This window comes from Pristiophorus japonicus, chromosome 15 (genome assembly GCF_044704955.1).
Source record: "Pristiophorus japonicus isolate sPriJap1 chromosome 15, sPriJap1.hap1, whole genome shotgun sequence".
NCBI lineage: Eukaryota > Metazoa > Chordata > Chondrichthyes > Pristiophoridae > Pristiophorus > Pristiophorus japonicus.
Genome location: NC_091991.1, coordinates 91,636,534 through 91,656,927, shown reverse-complemented (window position 1 = coordinate 91,656,927; position 20,394 = coordinate 91,636,534). Strand labels below are relative to the sequence as shown.

Below are 20,394 nucleotides of genomic sequence, written 5' to 3'. Positions count from 1 at the left end.
CAAATTGAATTCCATTTGCCACTTTTGTGCCCAACTGACCAGTTCATTGATATCCTCCTGCAGTCTGCAGCTTTCTTCTTCATCAACCACACGGCTAATTTTTGTATCATCTGCAAACTTCTTAATCATGCCCTCGATCTTTACGTCTAAATCATTAATATATACTACACAAAGTAAGGGACCCAGCACTGAACCATACTGGAAACAGCCTTCCAGTCACAAAAACTCTCAACCATTACCCATTGCTTCCTGCAACTGAGCAAATTTTGGATCCCATGGATCATATGGACCATGTAGCTATGAAGGCTCTGGTTATACACAGGACAGCAGTAGTGTAGACACAAGAGGGCGGGATAAAGTCCCACAATACATCTTGTTGGATATACAATACTAGGATGATTTAAGTTCCTATTTTCCCCTTCCTCCTCCTCCTACCGAGCACATCGGCCCAATTCTCAGGCAGGCCCAAATCTATTGCGCACGGTGGCTTCTTCAATAGTGGGGGTGAAGGAGGAGAGGCAAGAGTGAGAGAACGGGGGGTGGGGGTGGAGGGAGAGGAGAGGAAGCGGAGGAATTGGGGGGGGGGGGGAGATGAGGAGAGGAAGGAGGGCGGGGGGGGAAGAGAAGGAAGGGGGGGGGGGAAGGGGAGGAGGGGAAGGAATAGAGGGAGAGGGCAGGAAGGAGAGAAGGAGAGAGGAAAAGCAGGGGAAGTGAGGAAGGAGAGAGTGGGGGAGGTGGTGAGGAAGGAATCTAGTTGCTTTAAACTGACATCTCCATGCTGGGTACAGTTGTACTGAACTTTTAAGCACAGAATTTAGAGGAAGGAGCTACTGCCTCCCTCTTTCATGCAATGGATTCAGGGAAGGTTGATGTAAAACTCGGCTGCTCACACTCTGCAGCTGTGCTTGAGAACATTTCAAATGTTGGCACTTAGACACATTTATTATAGTCTCAGTTGTGTGGAAAGCTTTCATATCGAAAATGAATTATTGTCACATGGAACAAACATCTAGCTGCACGTGTCCTGCGAACCAAGCAATGTTCCAAACCAGTCACAGGAACTGTGAACACACACCACAGTAGCTTTTGCCAGTGTTATAATTTGCATTTTATTCCACTGGAAGCTGCGTGCAAGGGTCAACACCAAAGTCACACAAGACATCATATCAGCTGGAAACCAACAGCTCAGAGCCGTGCGTCTGGGAAAGGACTTCTCAAGGTGTGGGTATAAGGTCATGCACACAATAATTGTCTGAAGTGCCTACTGTTTCATCACTGGAGGCCTGTATATTGATTCTTAAACACCTTTACCACCAAAGACTGGTTATTCATTCAATATTGATGCAAGGCAATTTGTTTCAATTAGATAATGAGAGTTGCATTGACTGCTGCCTGTGTGTCAGGACCTGCTAGGGGTGGTCAGTGTAACTGGATAAGGCCCAGCCTGGAGTCATGACTTTGATTGAAAGCTGTTTGAGACCTTTTGGGAAGAGGGCAGAGTCACTGTCTGGAGTCCCGCTGTGACAGACAGGTAAGGCAGGGCAGCAAAGATAGTCACTTTTGAGAGGGCAGTCAATGTGCGATAACCGTGCTGCCATCAACATCTTGTATTTATATAGCACCTTTAAAGTTGTAAAACGTCCCAAGGCTCTTCACGAGTGTTAAAACACAAAAGAATAAATTTGACACAGCCACACAAAAAATCATGGCAGATGACCAAAAGCTTGGTCAAAGAGGGAGGAAATAGAGGTAGAGAGGCGGAGCGGTTTAGGGAGGGAATTCCAGAGCTTGGGGCCAAGGCAACAGAAGGCATGACCACCAATGGTTGAGTGATTATAATCAGAGATGCTCAAGAGGGCAGAATTAGAGGAGCGCAGACATCTCGGGGGCTTGTGGGGCTGGAGGAGATCACAGAGATAGGGAGGGGCAAGGCCATGGAGGGGTTTGTAAACAAGGATGAGAATTTTGAAATCGAGACGGTCAGTGCTTTGAAAGCCAGTGCCAGTACAGCCAGGGAGCCGTGCTAGACTGTTCCCAAGGCAAGCGCATGCCTGATTTTTAAGTGTTATTTTTGAGAGAAAGCTAGTTGTTCTTTATTTTATAGATGAAGTGTCGGTAAATATGTAACTTCTAAACTATGTACGGTCATTTATTTTAGGTAAATAAATTTTATTGGTTCCAAGCCTATGTTGTGGTCCACCATTAGTTGCCTACATTACAACAGTGACTCCACGTTTTTGGTTTTAAAGCTCTTTGGGACGTCGCAAGGTCACGGAAGACGCTATATAAATATAAGTCCTCTCTCTCACACAAGCAGAGAGATGATTCACGTGGTGGCACATAATGGGTTCCAGTAGCAGAAGCATAGAGCAAAGGCTCTGTTATGATCCCAGTGTTTGCAAACCTAGACATTGGCAGAAAAAGATGCACTCCAGGTCATAGGGGGTGGAAGGTCTATGTACCAGAGAGCTGGAGCACAGAAAGTATCGAGTGTACAAATCCAAAAATATGAGTGTAACACGGGAATGTTAAAAGATCTCACTAGATTACCTTCATCTTTCACCAACAAAAAACTTATTCCATTTGTATAGGGAGCCTCCCCATCAGTTTAATTACAATGGACAGAAATTCACTTGTTCTGAAGTGAACGAGTGTTGTCAAAGGATTTCATTTTTCTAAAATAGACCCATAATTAACTCTGAGGAGCAACTCTTAGACAGAAAAAAAGTGAAAGCAAAACATTTCAGTACATAGGCAGTTCCTAGGAGGAGACCTTAATTCAGCACTAATTTGAAGTCTGAGACATCACAGAATGGTGGGCGAGGGAAATGGAAGAATGGTGTACGACGCTGCTGTGGCAGAGGCACAGAGGCATTGTTGGGGCCGAGTAGGAGCTGTATTCTGCATCTAACTCTACTTGTTTGTGCTTTGTTTGTGTGAGAGAGAGAGAAAGAAAAAGAAAGAAGAAAAGAAAAAAGAAAAGAAAAAAGGAAAGGAGAAGAAGGAAAGGAGAAGAAGGAAAGGAGAAGAAGGAAAGGAGAAGAAGGAAAGGAGAAGAAGGAAAGGAGAAGAAGGAAAGGAGAAGAAGGAAAGGAGAAGAAGGAAAGGAGAAGAAGGAAAGGAGAAGAAGGAAAGGAGAAGAAGGAAAGGAGAAGAAGGAAAGGAGAAGAAGGAAAGGAGAAGAAGGAAAGGAGAAGAAGGAAAGGAGAAGAAGGAAGGAGAAGAAGGAAGAAGGAAGAAGGAAGAAGGAAGAAGGAAGAAGGAAGAAGGAAGAAGGAAGAAGGAAGAAGGAAGAAGGAAGAAGGAAGAAGGAAGAAGGAAGAAGGAAGAAGGAAGAAAAGAGAGAGAAGAAAAGAGAGAGAAGAAAAGAGAGAGAAGAAAAGAGAGAGAAGAAAAGAGAGAGAAGAAAAGAGAGAGAAGAAAAGAGAGAGAAGAAAAGAGAGAGAAGAAAAGAGAGAGAAGAAAAGAGAGAGAAGAAAAGAGAGAGAAGAAAAGAGAGAGAAGAAAAGAGAGAGAAGAAAAGAGAGAGAAGAAAAGAGAGAGAAGAAAAGAGAGAGAAGAAAAGAGAGAGAAGAAAAGAGAGAGAAGAAAAGAGAGAGAAGAAAAGAGAGAGAAGAAAAGAGAGAGAAGAAAAGAGAGAGAAGAAAAGAGAGAGAAGAAAAGAGAGAGAAGAAAAGAGAGAGAAGAAAAGAGAGAGAAGAAAAGAGAGAGAAGAAAAGAGAGAGAAGAAAAGAGAGAGAAGAAAAGAGAGAGAAGAAAAGAGAGAGAAGAAAAGAGAGAAGAAAAGAAAGAAGGAAAGAAAGAAGGAAAGAAAAGAAAGAGATTAAAAAATAGGAGCAGGCCACACAGCTCCGAGCCTGCCCCACCATTCAAGGTCATGGCTCATCTGTAACCGCAACTCCTACTTCGCGCCATATCTACATATCCCTTGATTCCCTTAGTGTCCAAAAATCTGTCAATCTTGGACTTAAACATACTAATCGATAGAGCGCACACAGCCCACTGGAGGAGAGAATACCAAAGATTCACAACCCTATGAATTAGAGAGAGCGCGAGCGACAGAGAGCGCGAGCGACAGAGAGCGCGAGCGACAGAGAGCGCGAGCGACAGAGAGCGCGAGCGACAGAGAGCGCGAGCGACAGAGAGCGCGAGCGACAGAGAGCGCGAGCGACAGAGAGCGCGAGCGACAGAGAGCGCGAGCGACAGAGAGCGCGAGCGACAGAGAGCGCGAGCGACAGAGAGCGCGAGCGACAGAGAGCGCGAGCGACAGAGAGCGCGAGCGACAGAGAGCGCGAGCGACAGAGAGCGCGAGCGACAGAGAGCGCGAGCGACAGAGAGCGCGAGCGACAGAGAGCGCGAGCGACAGAGAGCGCGAGCGACAGAGAGCGCGAGCGACAGAGAGCGCGAGCGACAGAGAGCGCGAGCGACAGAGAGCGCGAGCGACAGAGAGCGCGAGCGACAGAGAGCGCGAGCGACAGAGAGCGCGAGCGACAGAGAGCGCGAGCGACAGAGAGCGCGAGCGACATTGGGGAGACCAGACGTAGATTGGGTGACCTCTTTGCTGAACACCTCCTTTCAGTCCATAAGTGTCACCCTGAGCTTCCGGTCGCCCATCACTTTAATTCCCCACTCCATTCCCACTGATATCTTCGTCCTTGGACTCTTCCACTGTTCCAATGAAGCTCAACACAAGCTCGAGGAACATCCTTCTGGACTCAACATAGAGTTCAACAATTTCAGAGCATAACCTCTGCTCAACTTTAGCTCCTTTTCCCTGCCCCCCGCCGACACCCCCATCTTTTTCTCTGTCTATAATGGCTAGTCATTACTTTGCCATTAACATTAGTGTTCTCGATCAGGCCAACATCGAAGCACTGACCACACTCAACCAGCTCCTTTGGGCGGGCCACATCGTCCGCAAGCCTGACACGAGACACCCAAAGCAAGTGCTTTATCCGGAACTCCTAAACGGCAAGCGAGCCCCAGGTGGGCAGAGGAAACGTTTCAAGGACACCTTCAAAGCCTCCCCGATAAAGTGCACCACCCGCACCGGCGCCTGGGAATCCCTGGCCCAAGACCGCCCTAAGTGGAGGAAGAGTATCCAGGAGGGCACTGCGCACCTGGAGTCTTGTAACAGAGAGCATGCAGAAACCAAGCGCAGGCAATGGAAGGAGCGTGCGGCAAACCAGACTCCCCACTCACCCTTTCCTTCAACGGTAGTCTGTCCCACCTGTGACAGGGACTGTGATTCCCGTATTGGAGTGTATAGTCACCTGAGAACTCACTTTGAATGGAAGCAAGTCTTCTTCGATTTCGAGGGACTGCCTATAATGAACACCACCCCTATCCAGATTAATCTTTTGCTGACTTCTGACACCACCATTTCAATTCGGCCATCACCCCTTTTGTCTCTCTAATCTCTCCTGCCTTCCACACTATGACAGACCTTCCCTTTGTTCTTTCTTCCCCTCCCCCTTTCAATTCTAAGAATGTGTTCTTTGAACATTCGGCAGTTCTGACAAAGGGTCGTTGACCCGAAATATTAACTGTTTTTCCACAGATGCTGCCTGACCCGCTGAGATTTTGATCTGTCTATGATGTTGGTTGTGAATTCCTCAGTTCTTTCAATAGTTGCATGGTTTAAGTCCACCTGAACAGACAGATGGGGCCTCAGTTTAGGATTGTATCCAAAAGATGGGACATCTGTGAAAATGCAGCACCCCTTAAGAATTGCACCGAGAATTAGCTCAGATCTCTGGTGGGACAACATAGAAGCAGCAGCACTTGGAATCTAACCAGTATTTTACCCAAATCAGAAGTGCTTAATGCTGGATGCCGGAAATGGAAACGGTTTTGTTGCCAGACATGAATCTTTCATCTTGATAAGTAGAAAAATCAAACACACAAAAACACAAACAATGGACACAACCCTCCCCCCCCCCCCCTCCCCAAAAAACATTTGTAAAAATATCTAAGAGCAGTTTAGTTTGGATACCTTTTCTTTTCCTGTTTAAAGCTGTCGATTTAAGCAGGCTTCATGGAATAAAAGGGACAGTGACAGCGTGGATACGAAATTGGCTCAGTGACAGGAAAGAGCAGTGGTGAACAGTTGTTTGTCGGACTGGAGGAAGGTATACAGTGGTGTTCCTCAGGGGTTGGTACTGGGGCCACTGCTTTTCTTGATATATATTGATTACTTTGACTTGGGTGTACAGCAGACAATTATTAAACATGGAAGTATAGTGAACAGTGAGGAGCATAGTGATAGACTTCAAGAGGACAGACAGGCTGGTGGAATGGGAGGACACGTGGCAGATGAAATTTAACACAGAAAAATGTGAAGTGATACATTCTGGTAGAATGAGGTGAGGCAATATAAACTAAAGGGTGCAATTGTAAAGGGGGCTCATGAACAGAGAGACTTGGGGTACATATGCACAAATTGTTGAAGGTGACAGGGCAGGTTCAGAAAGTGGTTAAAAAAGCATACGGGATCCTGGGCTTTTTAAATAGAGGCAGAGTGTAAAAAGCAAGAAAGTTATGAACAACCTTTTATAAAACACTGGTCCAGCCTCAAACAGTATTATGTCCAATTCTGGGCACCGCACTCGGAATGATGTGATGGCCTGAGAGAGGGTGAAGATTTATCAGAATGATTCCAGGGATGAGGGACTTCAGTTCGAGAAGCTGGGGTTGTTCTCTTTGGAGCAGGGAAGGTCAAGAGAAGATTTGATAGAGATGTTCATAATCATGAGCGATCGACAGTAGATTGAGAAAAACTGTTCCCATTGGCGGAAGGGTCGAGAACCAGAGGACACAGATTTAAGGTAATTGGCAAAATAACCAAAGGCGCAGGAAAAACTTTTTAAAAACTCTGAGTGGTTCGGATCTGGAATGCACTTCCTGAAAGGGTGGTGGAGGCAGATTCAAATCGTGGCTTTCAAAAAGGGAGTTGGATAAGTACCTGAAGGAAAAGAACTTGCAGGGTTTTGGGGAACGGGCAGGGGAGTGGGACTAGCTGAAGTGAGAGCGGACACGAGCATGACAAGCCAAATGGCTTCCTTTTGTGTTGTATCGATTCTATTGTATGATTATACTCAGTGAACACAAGTATCATTTTACAGTTGGCATTACAGAAGTTTGCTCGGAGTCAATTGTTGCAGTTTTCTGTTATTACATGCCAACCATTGCAATTACTGTTGTCACGAGGACTTCACTAAAAGTACCCAATAGTAGTTGTATGAAGTGTTTACTGTTGCAATATGTAGAGGGGTGGTGGATTCCTTCCTCTAATGGGTATCAGTGAACTAGTTGGATTTTTACAACAATCCATCAGCTTTTCATGGTCATTTTTATGGTGCCAACGGAGCTTGATATTGGCTGCGCTGTATGCTCAACCCCCGCCCTAGATCATCAGTAAAGTACAATGCCGGTTGTGAGAAAATGTCATACCAAGTCCACTTCAACTCAAACACCCAGCACAAAGTTAGATTCTCTACTTCTATTCGTCACCAACTTGCATTTACTTGGTCCCTTTAACAAAGCAACACCCCAAGTGAGTTTCATGAATAGGCAGGAGGAAAATGGATGCAGAGTAAACAGGCACCGAACCAGGAAGGGGGAAGTGCGCAGTGACCAGCCGTTTAGAAACATAGAAAATAGGTGCAGGAGTAGGCCATTCAGCCCTTCGAGCCTGCACCATCACTCAATAAGATCATGGCTGATCATTCCCTGCTTTCCGCTTTCTCTCCATACCCCTTGATCCCTTTAGCCGTAAGGGCCACATCTAACTCCCTCTTGAATACATCCAATGAACTGGCATCAACAACTCTCTGCAGTAGAGAATTCCACAGGTTAACAACTCTGTGAAGAAGTTTCTCCTCATCTCAGTCCTAAATGGCTTACCCCTTATCCTTAGACTGTGTCCCTTGGTTCTGGACTTCCCCAACATCGGGAACATGCTTCCTGCATCTAACCTGTCCATTTCCGTCAAAATTGTGTGTGTTTCTATGAGATACCCTCTCATCCTTCTAAACTCGTGAATACAGGTCCAGTTGATCCAGTCTCTCCTCATATGTCAGTCCTGCCATCCCAGGAATCAGTCTGGTGAACCTTCGCTGCACTCCCTCAATAGCAAGAACGTCCTTCCTCAGATTAGGAGACCAAAACTGTACAAAATATTCCAGGTGAGGCCTCACTAAGACCCTGTACAACTGCAGTAAGACCTCTCTGCTTCTATACGCAAATCCCCTAGCTATGAAGGCCAACATATCATTTGCCTTCTTCACTGCCTGCTGTACACCTGCATGCCAACGTTCAATGACTGATGTACAATGACACCCAGGTCTCTTTGCACCTCCCCTTTTCCTAATCTGCCACTATTCAGATAATATTCTGCCTCAGTGTTTTTGCCACCAAAGTGGATGAGCTCATTTATCCACATTATACTGCATCTGCCACGCGTTTGCCCACTCACCTAACCTGTCCAAGTCACCCTGCAGCCTCCTCACAGTTCACGCCTTTCTATTCTAGCTAATTTATGTCTCATACCATCGAAGTTATCTATCCTTAAGTTCAGGACTCTAGACTCTGAATTAACTGTCACTCTCCATCTTAATGAAGAATTCTAACATATTATGGTCGCTCTTCCCCAAGGAGCCTCGCACAACAAGATTGCTAATTAGTCCTTTCTCATTACACATCACCCAGTCTCGGATGGGCAGCACTCTAGTTGGTTCATCGACATATTGGTCTAGAAAACCATCCCTAATACACTCCAGGAAATCCTCCTCCACCGTATTGCTACTAGTTTGGTTAGCCCAATCAATAAGTAGATTAAAGTCGCCATGATAACTGCTGTACCTTTATTGCACGCATCCTTAATTTCTTGTTTGATGCTGTCCCCAACCTCTACTGTTTGGTGGTCTGTACACAACTCCCACTAGCGTTTTCTGCCCTTTGCTATTCCGCAGCTCTACCAATACAGATTCCACATCATCCAAACTAATGTCCTTCCTTACTATTGTGTTAATTTCCTCTTTAACCAGCAATGCTACTCCACCTCCTTTTCCTTTCTGTCTATCCTTCCTGAACGTTGAATACTCCTGGATGTTGAGTTCCCAGCCTTGGTCACCCTGAAGCCATATTAGGTTTGGTCAAAGAAGATGGTGTTTAGAGAGAGAGAGAGAGAGAGAGAGAGAGAGAGAGAGAGAGAGAGAGAGAGAGAGAGAGAGAGAGAGAGAGAGAGAGAGAGAGAGAGAGAGAGAGGAAATGTTTGGAAACAAGGGGCTGGAGTCAGAGGAATGGAGGAGACTGCAGGAATAGGGTGAGACAAAACTATGAAGGGATTAATAAATAAGGACAAGGATTTAGAACTTAATGTAACAGACAGGGAATCAGTGTAGGTCAGGAAGGATGGGGGGGGTGTTGATGGCCTCACAGGTTTTAGTGTAACAGAGTTGTGGACAAGGTGGCGTTAATGGAAGGACCCCAAGATGAGCATTATAGTCCTCGAGTCTGGAGGTGGCAAAGGCATGTATAAGGGGCTCAGTGGTAGGGCAGAGGTGGGCAATGGAGCAAGACACCAAGACTACAAATAGTCTGGTTCAATATATGTGGTGTCAGGGAGAGAGACAGAATTAATGGCAAGGGAGTGGAATTTGTGAAGGGGGTCAAAGGTGATGTTCGGGATGGAAGAAATTGTGGCTCATCCAAGACTTGATATGAAACGAGCAGTCTGACAGCATGGAGTTGGTTGATCCATTGAGGGATATGGTGGAGACACAAAGCTCGGGATCATGCATAAATATGAAAACTCACTCACATCAGAGTCAGCAGGTCGGCAAGGATGCGATGGGGGCAGAGGACAGATGCCTGGCAGATCCACATGATTGCGTGGGGGAGGAAAGACACTGACTGTAGACAAATACGTAGGAATGGAACAATTCAAGAGCAGTTCAATATAGCTGGACAATGGAAGAGATGCATTGGAGGAGGATAGCTTGATCAATTATACCAAATGCTGCAAATGGAGAGGACAAGGAGGGACCGTGCATCATGGTCACAGAGGATGTTATTTGTGACTGCCAGCTTGGCTCAGCAGTAGGACTTGAATCAGAAGTTTGGGGGGAAAAAGGTCCACTCTGGAACTTGAGTACAGAATCGAGGTGGATACGAGTACAGCACTGACTCGAGTGCTGCATTATTGCAGGTCTTTCAGATACAATGTTAACCCAAGGTCCAACTTGTTTCTTCAGGTAGATGCAAAGATACCACAGCACTACTTGAAGGACAGGGACGTTATCCCGATAGCTGGGCCACCACCACCCAAAATTAGATTATCTTTTTTAAATCTCAATTGTTATGTGGACAGCAAGATGCTGCAAACAAGACCCTGCAAACAGCAAATGAGATGAATAATTCGATAACCTGGTTTTAAAGGTGTTGGCTGAGGAATTGCTAGCCCAGCCATCGGGATAACTTCCCTGCTTACACAACAGGGACCACAATTGACAAGTATTTCATTGGTTTTGAAGCATTTTGATACATCCCGAGGATCTGAAAGGTGGTTTAAAAATGCAAATTCTTACTCTGCTTTGGCTCGGGCATTTTCTGCATTGTAAGGAGGCAAGTCCCGACTGCAGAAATTCTCAGTGAACTTCAGGAGAGATAGGCATGGACGATATATTCAAGGATATTAGAAGGGAAAGTGAGGTTGGAGACGGAGCAGCAGTTGAAGGATAGATGGGTCCAGGATGCATGGTGTATGTGGGGGATGGGACGAGGGTGGCTATTTTGAAGGGAGAGGGACATGCCTGAGGACCAGGAGCTGTCAAACTTGCATCGGGGGCAGAAATGGGGAGGGGATTGATGCAGAAAGCTGTGGGGTTCATGGATGAGAGATCTGCAAGTGAGTCTCAGACAAGCTTGGCTTTAGTTTGGAGATAATACTTTGAACTCTAGAACACTTAGGCCTATACTTGCCAGGACTTCACCTATCACCAGTTGTGTGAATATGGGGCAGTGGGTCGATGAATAGAATCACCCAACTGCATTGGCATATTAAGGTGTATTAACTCAGATGGTTTCTCCCACTTGTACTGGTATCAGTACACCAAATAAGCTTGGTGAAAACACTGGTTAAGCATTACTTCCTTCCATTGTCTGCTGGGAATTAAAACCAAATGAGATTTCCCCTCAAACATGAGAGATAAAAGTTTGCATCAAATCAACTCAATCCCAAGCAGAGGGGAAAAAGGTGACAAAAGATGGGGAATTGGTACTTTTTCCTGTTGAGGTCAATGCAACATCTCGGCTGCACCTGGGAAAGTGATACATTTTTCCTGTCAAGTGTATCAGTGATGAAGTTAGGTACAACCTGTGTGAATGGGTATCCTCTTCAAATGGCATTACTGTATCTCAAGTAGAGCAGTTATACATTAAGCTCAGAATCCCAATGCACTTTCCCCCTTCAAATACTAGGGAAAATTAAGACAATAAATGACTTCACAACTGTGAACATGCTGGTGATGTAACAAAGAAAGCAGCCAGGAAGCCCAGAACTGGATTAGTGAGGCGAAAAAGCCTTCATATTTAAAAACAAGTTCATCCATCTGGAAAGGATGAAGGATCTATGGGCCAAAGCAAACTTCATTCAACGTCCCAAGTGGGGGCAATATCCAGGATGGAGATTTCCCCAGTTTAAGGGCCAACAATGGAAATGTTTTATGGTATAAACATCTCAGCAAAACGGGAAAAAAATTAAACTAAGCCAAGAATTCATCACGACTTTGTGGTAATCTAACCTTCTGATTAAGATTTCTGCAATATTTTTCACAAATTCTTCAAGCGAGAAGGATTTCAATGGTTGCCTGCACTGCTCCAATTCTACTTCCGACAAAGCAATAAAGAAAAGAAATCAATTACTTTTGGCCGGAAGCTGAAGTTGGAAGTTGAAAGTTGAGCACTCGACTCTCAATGGGGAGCTCTAGGACTGCAGGGTCACTTAGCTGGCTCGGGCAGGAACACGTGCCCATCCTCCGCCAAACTGACATCATTGATGAAACTTCTTCAATTTGAAAGGATTACAAACCAGTTTAAAGCTATTCCCATTGCAGAATTAACAGACATTGACTTGTGTTTAGAGATTGCAGTGTACAAAAGTTGTCTGTTTTGGAAACACAATAGATACTCAATTTCTCCTCCCCACATGCCATAACTACACTAATTGGGATTTATTGGTGTGGGGAGCAGTGGCAGAATGAATGAGGGGTTCTTGAAACTGCTTTGCCACTGACGAAATTAAGTTAGTGCTGCATCAGTCATATTATGATGCTTCAGTGTATTACAAAGCTACGGAGTGCTCAATGCACAATAAAAAGGGTGATGGGATAGGGTGGTGCAATGGGTTTGGTGCTATTCTTTCATCTCTAGGTTCAAACCCAGCCAGATTGGTAAGAAAGCCTTGACTGCCAGCTGGCTGTCAGGATCCTATGCAAAATAAGTTTGGGCAATCTCAAACCAACTCCCAGTTAATAGGGGCCACAATACAAAAATGTCCCTTATTTGCCATACTCAGACACCACAGCATGGCTGAGATGGGAAATGGAAAATGCCATGTTGATCCAAGTGCGGGGCGGGGGGTCAGGGGGGGCATGGGATCCCTTCTGCAACTGAGCAGATTAATAATTTATTAAATTAATTCCAATGGTCACAAGCATTTCTGTCCAAACATTGAACTACTGTCATTTAGTTTAACACTGATTTCTTAACCTGTACCCAGAGAATCAATAAGGCAAGATGAAGGCACACAGTACAGCTGCATACATTAACACATCTTTAAAGGAGACGTTACCAGCACCCAGTATTCAGGGCTGGGAGTGTACAACTGAAAATTATGGTAACACATCTTCAAGAGCCAGGCCACAAATTGGCCATTCAGGCTGGGAAACAGACTATTCATGTGACACGTTATTAAAATGTAGTGAGTGGGATTATACAAGCTAATTAATTCAGACATACCAGTGAATGGAATTTCCAGAAAGCACAAAATGAATTGCAGAAAAGAAAGCTGCAGCATACTTCACAAGACAAAGTGAAACCGACCATCCAGCTGCACCCAAAGCTCTTGGAGTCTAACTCACTTCTGAATTGAGGCCAAGATGTAACCACGAGAAAAATGAAACTTCAGAGTCAATGTCTTTTTGTATTGCCCTCTACAATATTAGAAGTGCAGAGTGAGTTTATAAAGCAAGAGGGTTGCTCTGCTTTATTCCACAAGTCTTCATTCGCATAGCACTGTGATGGCACCTCACCCATTCCTATCCTATAAGGCTCAAGGTATTAAACAGGATGAAAGTTAATACAATTATTTTCATTCATTTCATAGTCTCTTCCCACCATCTGTTCCATGAGTTCAGGCAAGAAACCTGTTCTTAGCTTTTAAACTGGCCCATGTCTGGGGTGACTGTCCCAATTTCCTTCCGTTTGCACACAGTTCTAGTCTCCATATTACAAAAAGGATAGAGAAACATGAGAAAATTCAAAAAAAGATTTACAACGATGAGACCAGAACGGAGAGGTTGTAACCATCAGAAAAGACTGAACTGGCTCGGGCTCTTTTCTCTAGCAGAGAAATCGGAAAGGTGACCCGATAGAAGGCTTGAAAATTATGAAGGCGTTCAATAGGGTAGATGTAGAGAAGATTTTCCACTTGAGAGGCTTTATCTGCACATATTTAGTAATTCTTTAGAAAAAAGTGCAATGCCAGAGACTTGATAGCCAACGTAATACCTATATTTAAGAAAGGAGATAGAAGATGTCTAGAGACCTATAGGCCAGTCAGCATAACATCGGCAGTAGGAAAGATAATGGAATCCCTACAAGAAAATAGAACATCTAGAAACCAAAAATATATGAATAGTCAGCATGAATTTCAAAAAGGTAAAGTTCTGCTTGACCAACCGAATTGAATTTTTTTGAAGAGGTAACAAAGAAAGTAGACAAAGGAACTGCAGTAGATGTAATTTATCTAGATTTTCAAAAGGCCTTTGATAAGGTACCACATAATAGACTGATGATTAAAGTCAGGGAATGCAGAGTTAGGGGTCAAGTAGCAGAGCGGGCTTCAAGACAGAAAGCAGAGAGTAGGGGTAAAGAGCAGCTATTCACAGTGGCAGGTGGTGGGTAGTGGTGTTCCACAAGGATCAGTGCTGGGACCACTGCTGTTCACAATTTATTTTAACGGTTTAGACTTTGCAATCAAAACACAATTTCTAAATTTGTGGACGACACCAATTTTTTTTTGGTGGGGGGAGGAGAGGGGGGGGGGGGGGAATAGCCAATATGAAGGAGGACTGTCACAAATTGCAAGACGACATTAATAAACTTGTAGAATGGGCACTTAACAGATAAATGTGAGGCATTACATTTTGGTAAGCAAAGTACATGGGGGTCACTTATTACTTGGAAGAAAAGAATCTAAATGGGATAGCGGAGCAAAGGGATCTAGGAGCACAAAAACACAATATCGACACAGGTTAACAGCAACTTGTATTTATATAGCGCCTTTAACAGTGAAACGTCCCAGTGCGCTTCACAGGAGTATTGAGATAAAAAAATTGACAAGGCCATAAAATTGATGGAGTGGTTGAAGCGAATAGTGTCGATGCATTTAAGGGGTGGCTCGACAAGCACGAGGGAGAAGGGAAGAGAGGGTTATGCCGAGGGTTAGATGAGGAAAGACGGAGAAGGCTGGAGTGGAGCATAAACCGGCATGGACCGAATGGCCTAGTTCTGACTGGATATTTTATGTAATCCTATTATTAATTCCAGTCAGGGATTTAGGAGCAACTTCTTTATCCAGACAGTGGCTAGAAGGTGGAACTTGCTGCCACAGGGAGTGGTTGAGGTGAAATGCATAGACACATTGAAGGAGAAGCGACATAAGCACATGAGGTAGCACCGAATAGAAAGATAGGATGAGAGGGCGAGATGAAGCTCATGTGGAGCACAATCACCAGAATCGACCCGTTAGGCCGAATGACCGGTTTCTGTGCTGTGCATTCTATGTAGTTCTTGGAGAACAAGCACCCAGTCTTGGGTCAATACCCTACCACAAGGGGCACACTCTACAACTCTTAGAACAGTCTATTAGTGCTACAACCAACAGGTCTGGCGTAAATGTAATTCCACTTGCGCACCTCATCCCTAGTCATAGGCCTGCAACCTCATTCACAGGCGGATAGTCCATGACGGGTGTAATCTTATCCAGAGCTGGTGTATTCCAGCCGTGCAGGAAGGTAAACCACTTGCTCCCTAAAATATTGTATTCCCCCCATACACTGTGCGAAGGCTGTGTTGCTGGCCATCACGAGCCTTCAAACTTAGATTGACTGATGAACAATCAAACATGCACAAAACAGATCAGCGAAAAGCACAGTAACCATAATCAAATTCCAGAATCCTAGAAACAGACTGACTTGGTCAACTGGGCTTGTATTCACTGGAGTTCAGAAGAATGAGAGGGGATCTCAGAAACGTTTAAAAATCTGACAGGTTTCGACAGGTGAGATGCAGGAAGAATGTTCCCAATGTTGGGGAAGTCCAGAACCAGGGGTCACAGTCTAAGGATAAGGGGTAAGCCATTTAGGACCGAGATGAGGAGAAACTTCTTCACCCAGAGAGTGGTGAACCTGTGGAATTCTCTACCACAGAAAGTTGTTGAGGCCAATTCACTAAATATATTCAAAAAGGAGTTAGATGAAGTCCTTACTACTAGGTGGATCAAGGGGTATGGTGAGAAAGCAGGAATGGGGTACTGAAGTTGCATGTTCAACCATGAACTCATTGAATGGCGGTGCAGGCTCGAAGGGCCGAATGGCCTACTCCCGCACCTATTTTCCATGTTTCTATGTTAACATAAACATGTGGCCTTGCTCATTAGTAGCTAGCTACTATCTTAGTTCTAGGTGTCCATCTGCGGCCCCAAAGGTCCTCCACTCTCCTGAGCTCCAGCAATCAATCCTCGAAGCCCAGGCAATCAGCCTCATTGGTGCTTATATTTCTTATATGTTGCTTTGCCCCATTTGAATGTTGTGAGCCTGATGGTCTGGGAAAAGCTGTAATTAGCTCTGTTGTTTATTGGTGGAAAAACGCTGACTCAGAATACCCAGATGTTAGTATTAGGAACTTGAGACGCATGCCAACTAATGGATCATGGATTTAAACTACAGGACCTGCTCACCCCTCCCCCAACACACCATGGCACACACCAATGAACCCACAAGGATACAAGCTAGGACACCCTTATTGTACTCAACAGCGCACTGAATGTGGTTCACTAGCTTTCAGAACACCAAGATAATGAACACATCTAACCAAAAACTTAAACAATAATCTTTAGAGGGGAAAAACAAGCAATGGAGAATGAGAGATGATGCAAAACTACAACTGAACTACAATGTTTAAACAAAGTTACACAAATCAATATTGAAAAGCTAATGCAGTGAAAGAACCAGACAGATCATCAGAACAAAAACTGTTTTGTCAACAATCTGATGTGGGAAAAATCATGCATTTAAGATTATATTGCAAGCAGAGCGCCCAGTTTATCCTTCATGTTAGCCCTAAGGCATGCACAGAATTTCTTGAATTGGTTGCACACAGATTTGTATTAGCAGAAATTTTACATCAGTGCTGACTCCAGTTGGCAGCAACATAAGGCTACCTCATCCTAATTCTGCATGGAGACAGTAACAAGTCAGCAATCCCAGCACAGCATGCTCTAAAACCATGACTGCATTGCTGCAAGCTTGGATTGGATCCCTTTTTAAAAAAAATATATATAAATGTATTATAAAAAAAAAAGTTTGCACTGCTTCCAGTGAACGCTTAGTTTCAGAATGTGTTTGTTGCTGATCTTGGTTCAGTACTAGCAGTGTGCTGATAAGAAATAAACTCACTGACAGTGCATTGCAGACACAGACACAGTGATTACTGGGTAACAAAATGCAGCCAGGTAACCACAAGCAGTTATCATGGACCCTTGGAGGTCATGTACTTTTAAATCTTCCTTTCACCGCTTCTGCCGATTTAAGTTATATACTATTTATGCTAGTTTATCTCACTACTTTTATAGCTCATAAGCTTTGTGCACTTGACAAGTGCGTATGAGAAAGAGTGCCCTTTTAGTAATCAAGGTCCAAGCATCATCCCCAGATCCTGTGGAACGCTGGCAAAGGCACGTACCTGACGTGAAGAGACTCTGTGGCTCTGGTGCCGTTGGCCAGTCGTGTGTTGATGGTGATGAAGTGGGATAAAGCAGGCTGTTGGGGAGGGGGTTGGGGTGTCTGAAGTTACTGTTATCTGAAAAGAGGGACTGGGATTCTGCTGCGGCCCCCTCAAAAGGTGAGCGAGCATTATGATTGGATGAACTAATGGGGACGACTGGGTTGGACTTTGTTAAGCCTGGTGGTGGTGACGGTGTTTCACTGGCTGGGATCTGAAAAACAGACACGGTTGCAGATTACTAATTACATTACTGAAGAGCTACAATCCAAATGGAAATCAGAAAATAAAACTTTCCCATCATCTCTGTGCAGGTCACATGAGATTCAGCTCTGAGTAGCAATTTCAGTTGCATCCAGTGCTAAGCTACTTAGAGTTCTTCAGTACTGTGGAGGTGTCCCCTAGTTGAATTCAGAATGATGTGTTTTTAAAAAAAAATGTCAGTAAGCCCAGTTTCTCACATACGAACAGGAGTAGGCCATTCAACTCCTTGAGCCTGTTCGACTATTCGATTTGACTGTGACTGATCTGTATCTTAACTCCATATCCTTTGATACACTTACCTAATTAAATTTATTAGTTCTTGAAAATTTCAATTGACCCAGCAATCACTGCCCTTTGAGAGTTCCAGATTTCTACAACATTTTGTATTAAAAAGTGCTATCTGATTTCACTCAGAGATATTCTCACTTTAATTTTGATTGCGCCCCCTTGTTCTGGATTCCCAAACCAGAGGAAATAGTATTTTTATATAAGGACATAAGAAATAGGAACAGGAGTAGGCCATACTGCCCCTCGAGCCTGCTCCACCATTCAATATCATGGCTGATTCGATCATGGACTCAGCTCCACTTCCCCACCCACTCCCCAGAATCCCTTATCCCCTTATTGTTTAAGAAACTGTCTATTTCTGTCTTAAATTTATTCAATGTCCCAGCCTCCACAGCTCTCTGAGGCAGCGAATTCCACAGATTTACAACCCTCAGAAGAAATTGCCCCCCTCAGTTTTAAATGGGCGGCCCCTTATCCCAAGATCGTGCCCTCTAGTTCTAGTCTCCCCCATGAGTGGAAACATCCTCTCTGCATCCACCTCGTCAAGCCCCCTTATAATCTTACAACGTTTCGATAAAATCACTTCGCATTCTTCTCAATTCCAATGAGTAGAGGTCCAACTTACTCAACCTCCTCATCTTCGGAATCAAACTTGTGAACCTACTCTGAACTGCCTCCAAAGCAAGTATATCCTTTCGTAAATATGGAAAGCAAAACTGCATGCAGTATTCCAGGTGTGGCCTCACCAATACCCTGTATAACCGTAGCAAGACTTCCCTGCTTTTATATTCCATCCCCTTTTGCAATAAAGGCCAAGGATCCTTTGGCCTTCCTGATCACTTGCTGTACCTGCATACTATCCTTTTGTGTTTCATGCACAAGTAACATAAGAACATAACATAAGAATTAGGCACAGGACCAGGCCATCTAGCCTCTCGAGCCTGCTCCGTCATTCAACAAGATCATGGCTGATCTAGCCGTGAACTCAGCTCCACTTACCCGTTCGCTCCCCATAATCCTTAATTCCCTTATTGGTTAAAAATCTATCTGTGATTTGAATACATTCAATGAGCTAGCCTCAACTGCTTCTTTGGGCAGAGAATTCCACAGATTCACAACCCTCTGGGAGAAGAAATTCCTTCTCAACACTGTTTTAAATTGGCTCCCCCGTATTTTGAGGCTGTGCCCCCTAGTTCTAGTCTCCCCAACCAGTGGAAACAACCTCTCTGCCTCTATCTTGTCTATCCCTTTCATTATTTTAAATGTTTCAAAAAGATCATCCCTCATCCTTCTGAACTCACAAGTAAAGACCCAGTCTACTCAATCTATCATCATAAGGTAACCCCCTCATCTCCAGAATCAGCCTAGTGAATCGTCTCTGTACCCCCTCCAAAGTTAGTATATCCTTCCTTAAGTAAAGTGACCAAAACTGCACGCAGTACTCCAGGTGCGGCCTCACCAATACCCTGTACAGTTGCAGCACGACCTCCCTGCTTTTGTACTCCATCCCTCTCGCAATGAAGGCCAACATTCCATTCGCCTTCCTGATTACCTGCTGCACCCGCAAACTAACACTTTGGGATTCATGCACAAGGACCCCCAGGTCCCTCTGCACCACAGCATGTTGTAATTTCTCCCCATTCAAATAATATTCCCCTTTACTGTTTCTTTTCCAAGGTGGATGACCTCACACTTTCCAACATTGTATTCCATCTGCCAAACCTTAGCCCATTCACTTAACCTATCTAAATCTTTTTGCAGCCTCTGTGTCCTCTACACAACCTGCTTTCCCACTAATCTTTGTGTCATCTGCAAATTTTGTTACACTACACTCTGTCCCCTCTTCCAGGTTATCCATGTATATTGTAAACAGTTGTGGTCCCAGCACCGATCCCTGTGGCACACCACTAACCACCGATTTCCAACCCGAAAAAAAGCCATTTATCCCGACTCTCTACTTTGTTAGCCAGCCAATTCTCTATCCATGCTAATACATTTCCTCTGACTCCACGTACCTTTATCTGCTACAGTAACCTTTTGTGTGGCACCTTATCGAATTCCTTTTGGAAATCTAAATACACCACATCCATCGGTACACCTCGATCCACCATGCTCGTTATATCCTCAAAGAATTCCAGTAAATTAGTTAAACATGATTTCCCCTTCATGAATCCATGTTGCGTCTGCTTGATTGCACTATTCCTATCTAGATGTCCCGCTATTTCTTCCTTAATGATAGCTTCAAGCATTTTCCCCACTACAGACGTTAAACTAACTGGCCTATAGTTACCTGCCTTTTGTCTGCCCCCTTTTTTTTTTTAATAAACAGGCATTACATTAGCTGCTTTCCAATCCGCTGGTACCTCCCCGGAGTCCAGAGAATTTTGGTAGATTATAACCAATGCATGCGCTATAACTTCCGCCATCTCTTTTAATACCCTGGGATGCATTTCATCAGGACCAGGGGACTTGTCTACCTCGAGTCCCATTAGCCTGTCCAGCACTACCCCGCTGGTGATAGTGATTGTCTCGAGGTCCTCCCTTCCCACATTCCTG

The 20,394-nt window shown here is 44.5% G+C and overlaps 1 protein-coding gene across 3 annotated transcripts in view; it reads right to left on the bottom strand.

The window, feature by feature from the left end:
• The window catches only part of LOC139280901 (CCR4-NOT transcription complex subunit 4-like), a 172,783-nt gene that overhangs the window by 61,099 nt on the left and 91,290 nt on the right, over nucleotides 1-20,394 (bottom strand). For all 3 annotated transcript variants that reach the window (XM_070900703.1, XM_070900702.1, XM_070900704.1), the window contains exon 9: nucleotides 17,248-17,500. In XM_070900703.1, coding sequence (XP_070756804.1) covers nucleotides 17,248-17,500 — 253 coding nt within the window. The remainder of the gene's footprint in view (nucleotides 1-17,247; nucleotides 17,501-20,394) is intronic.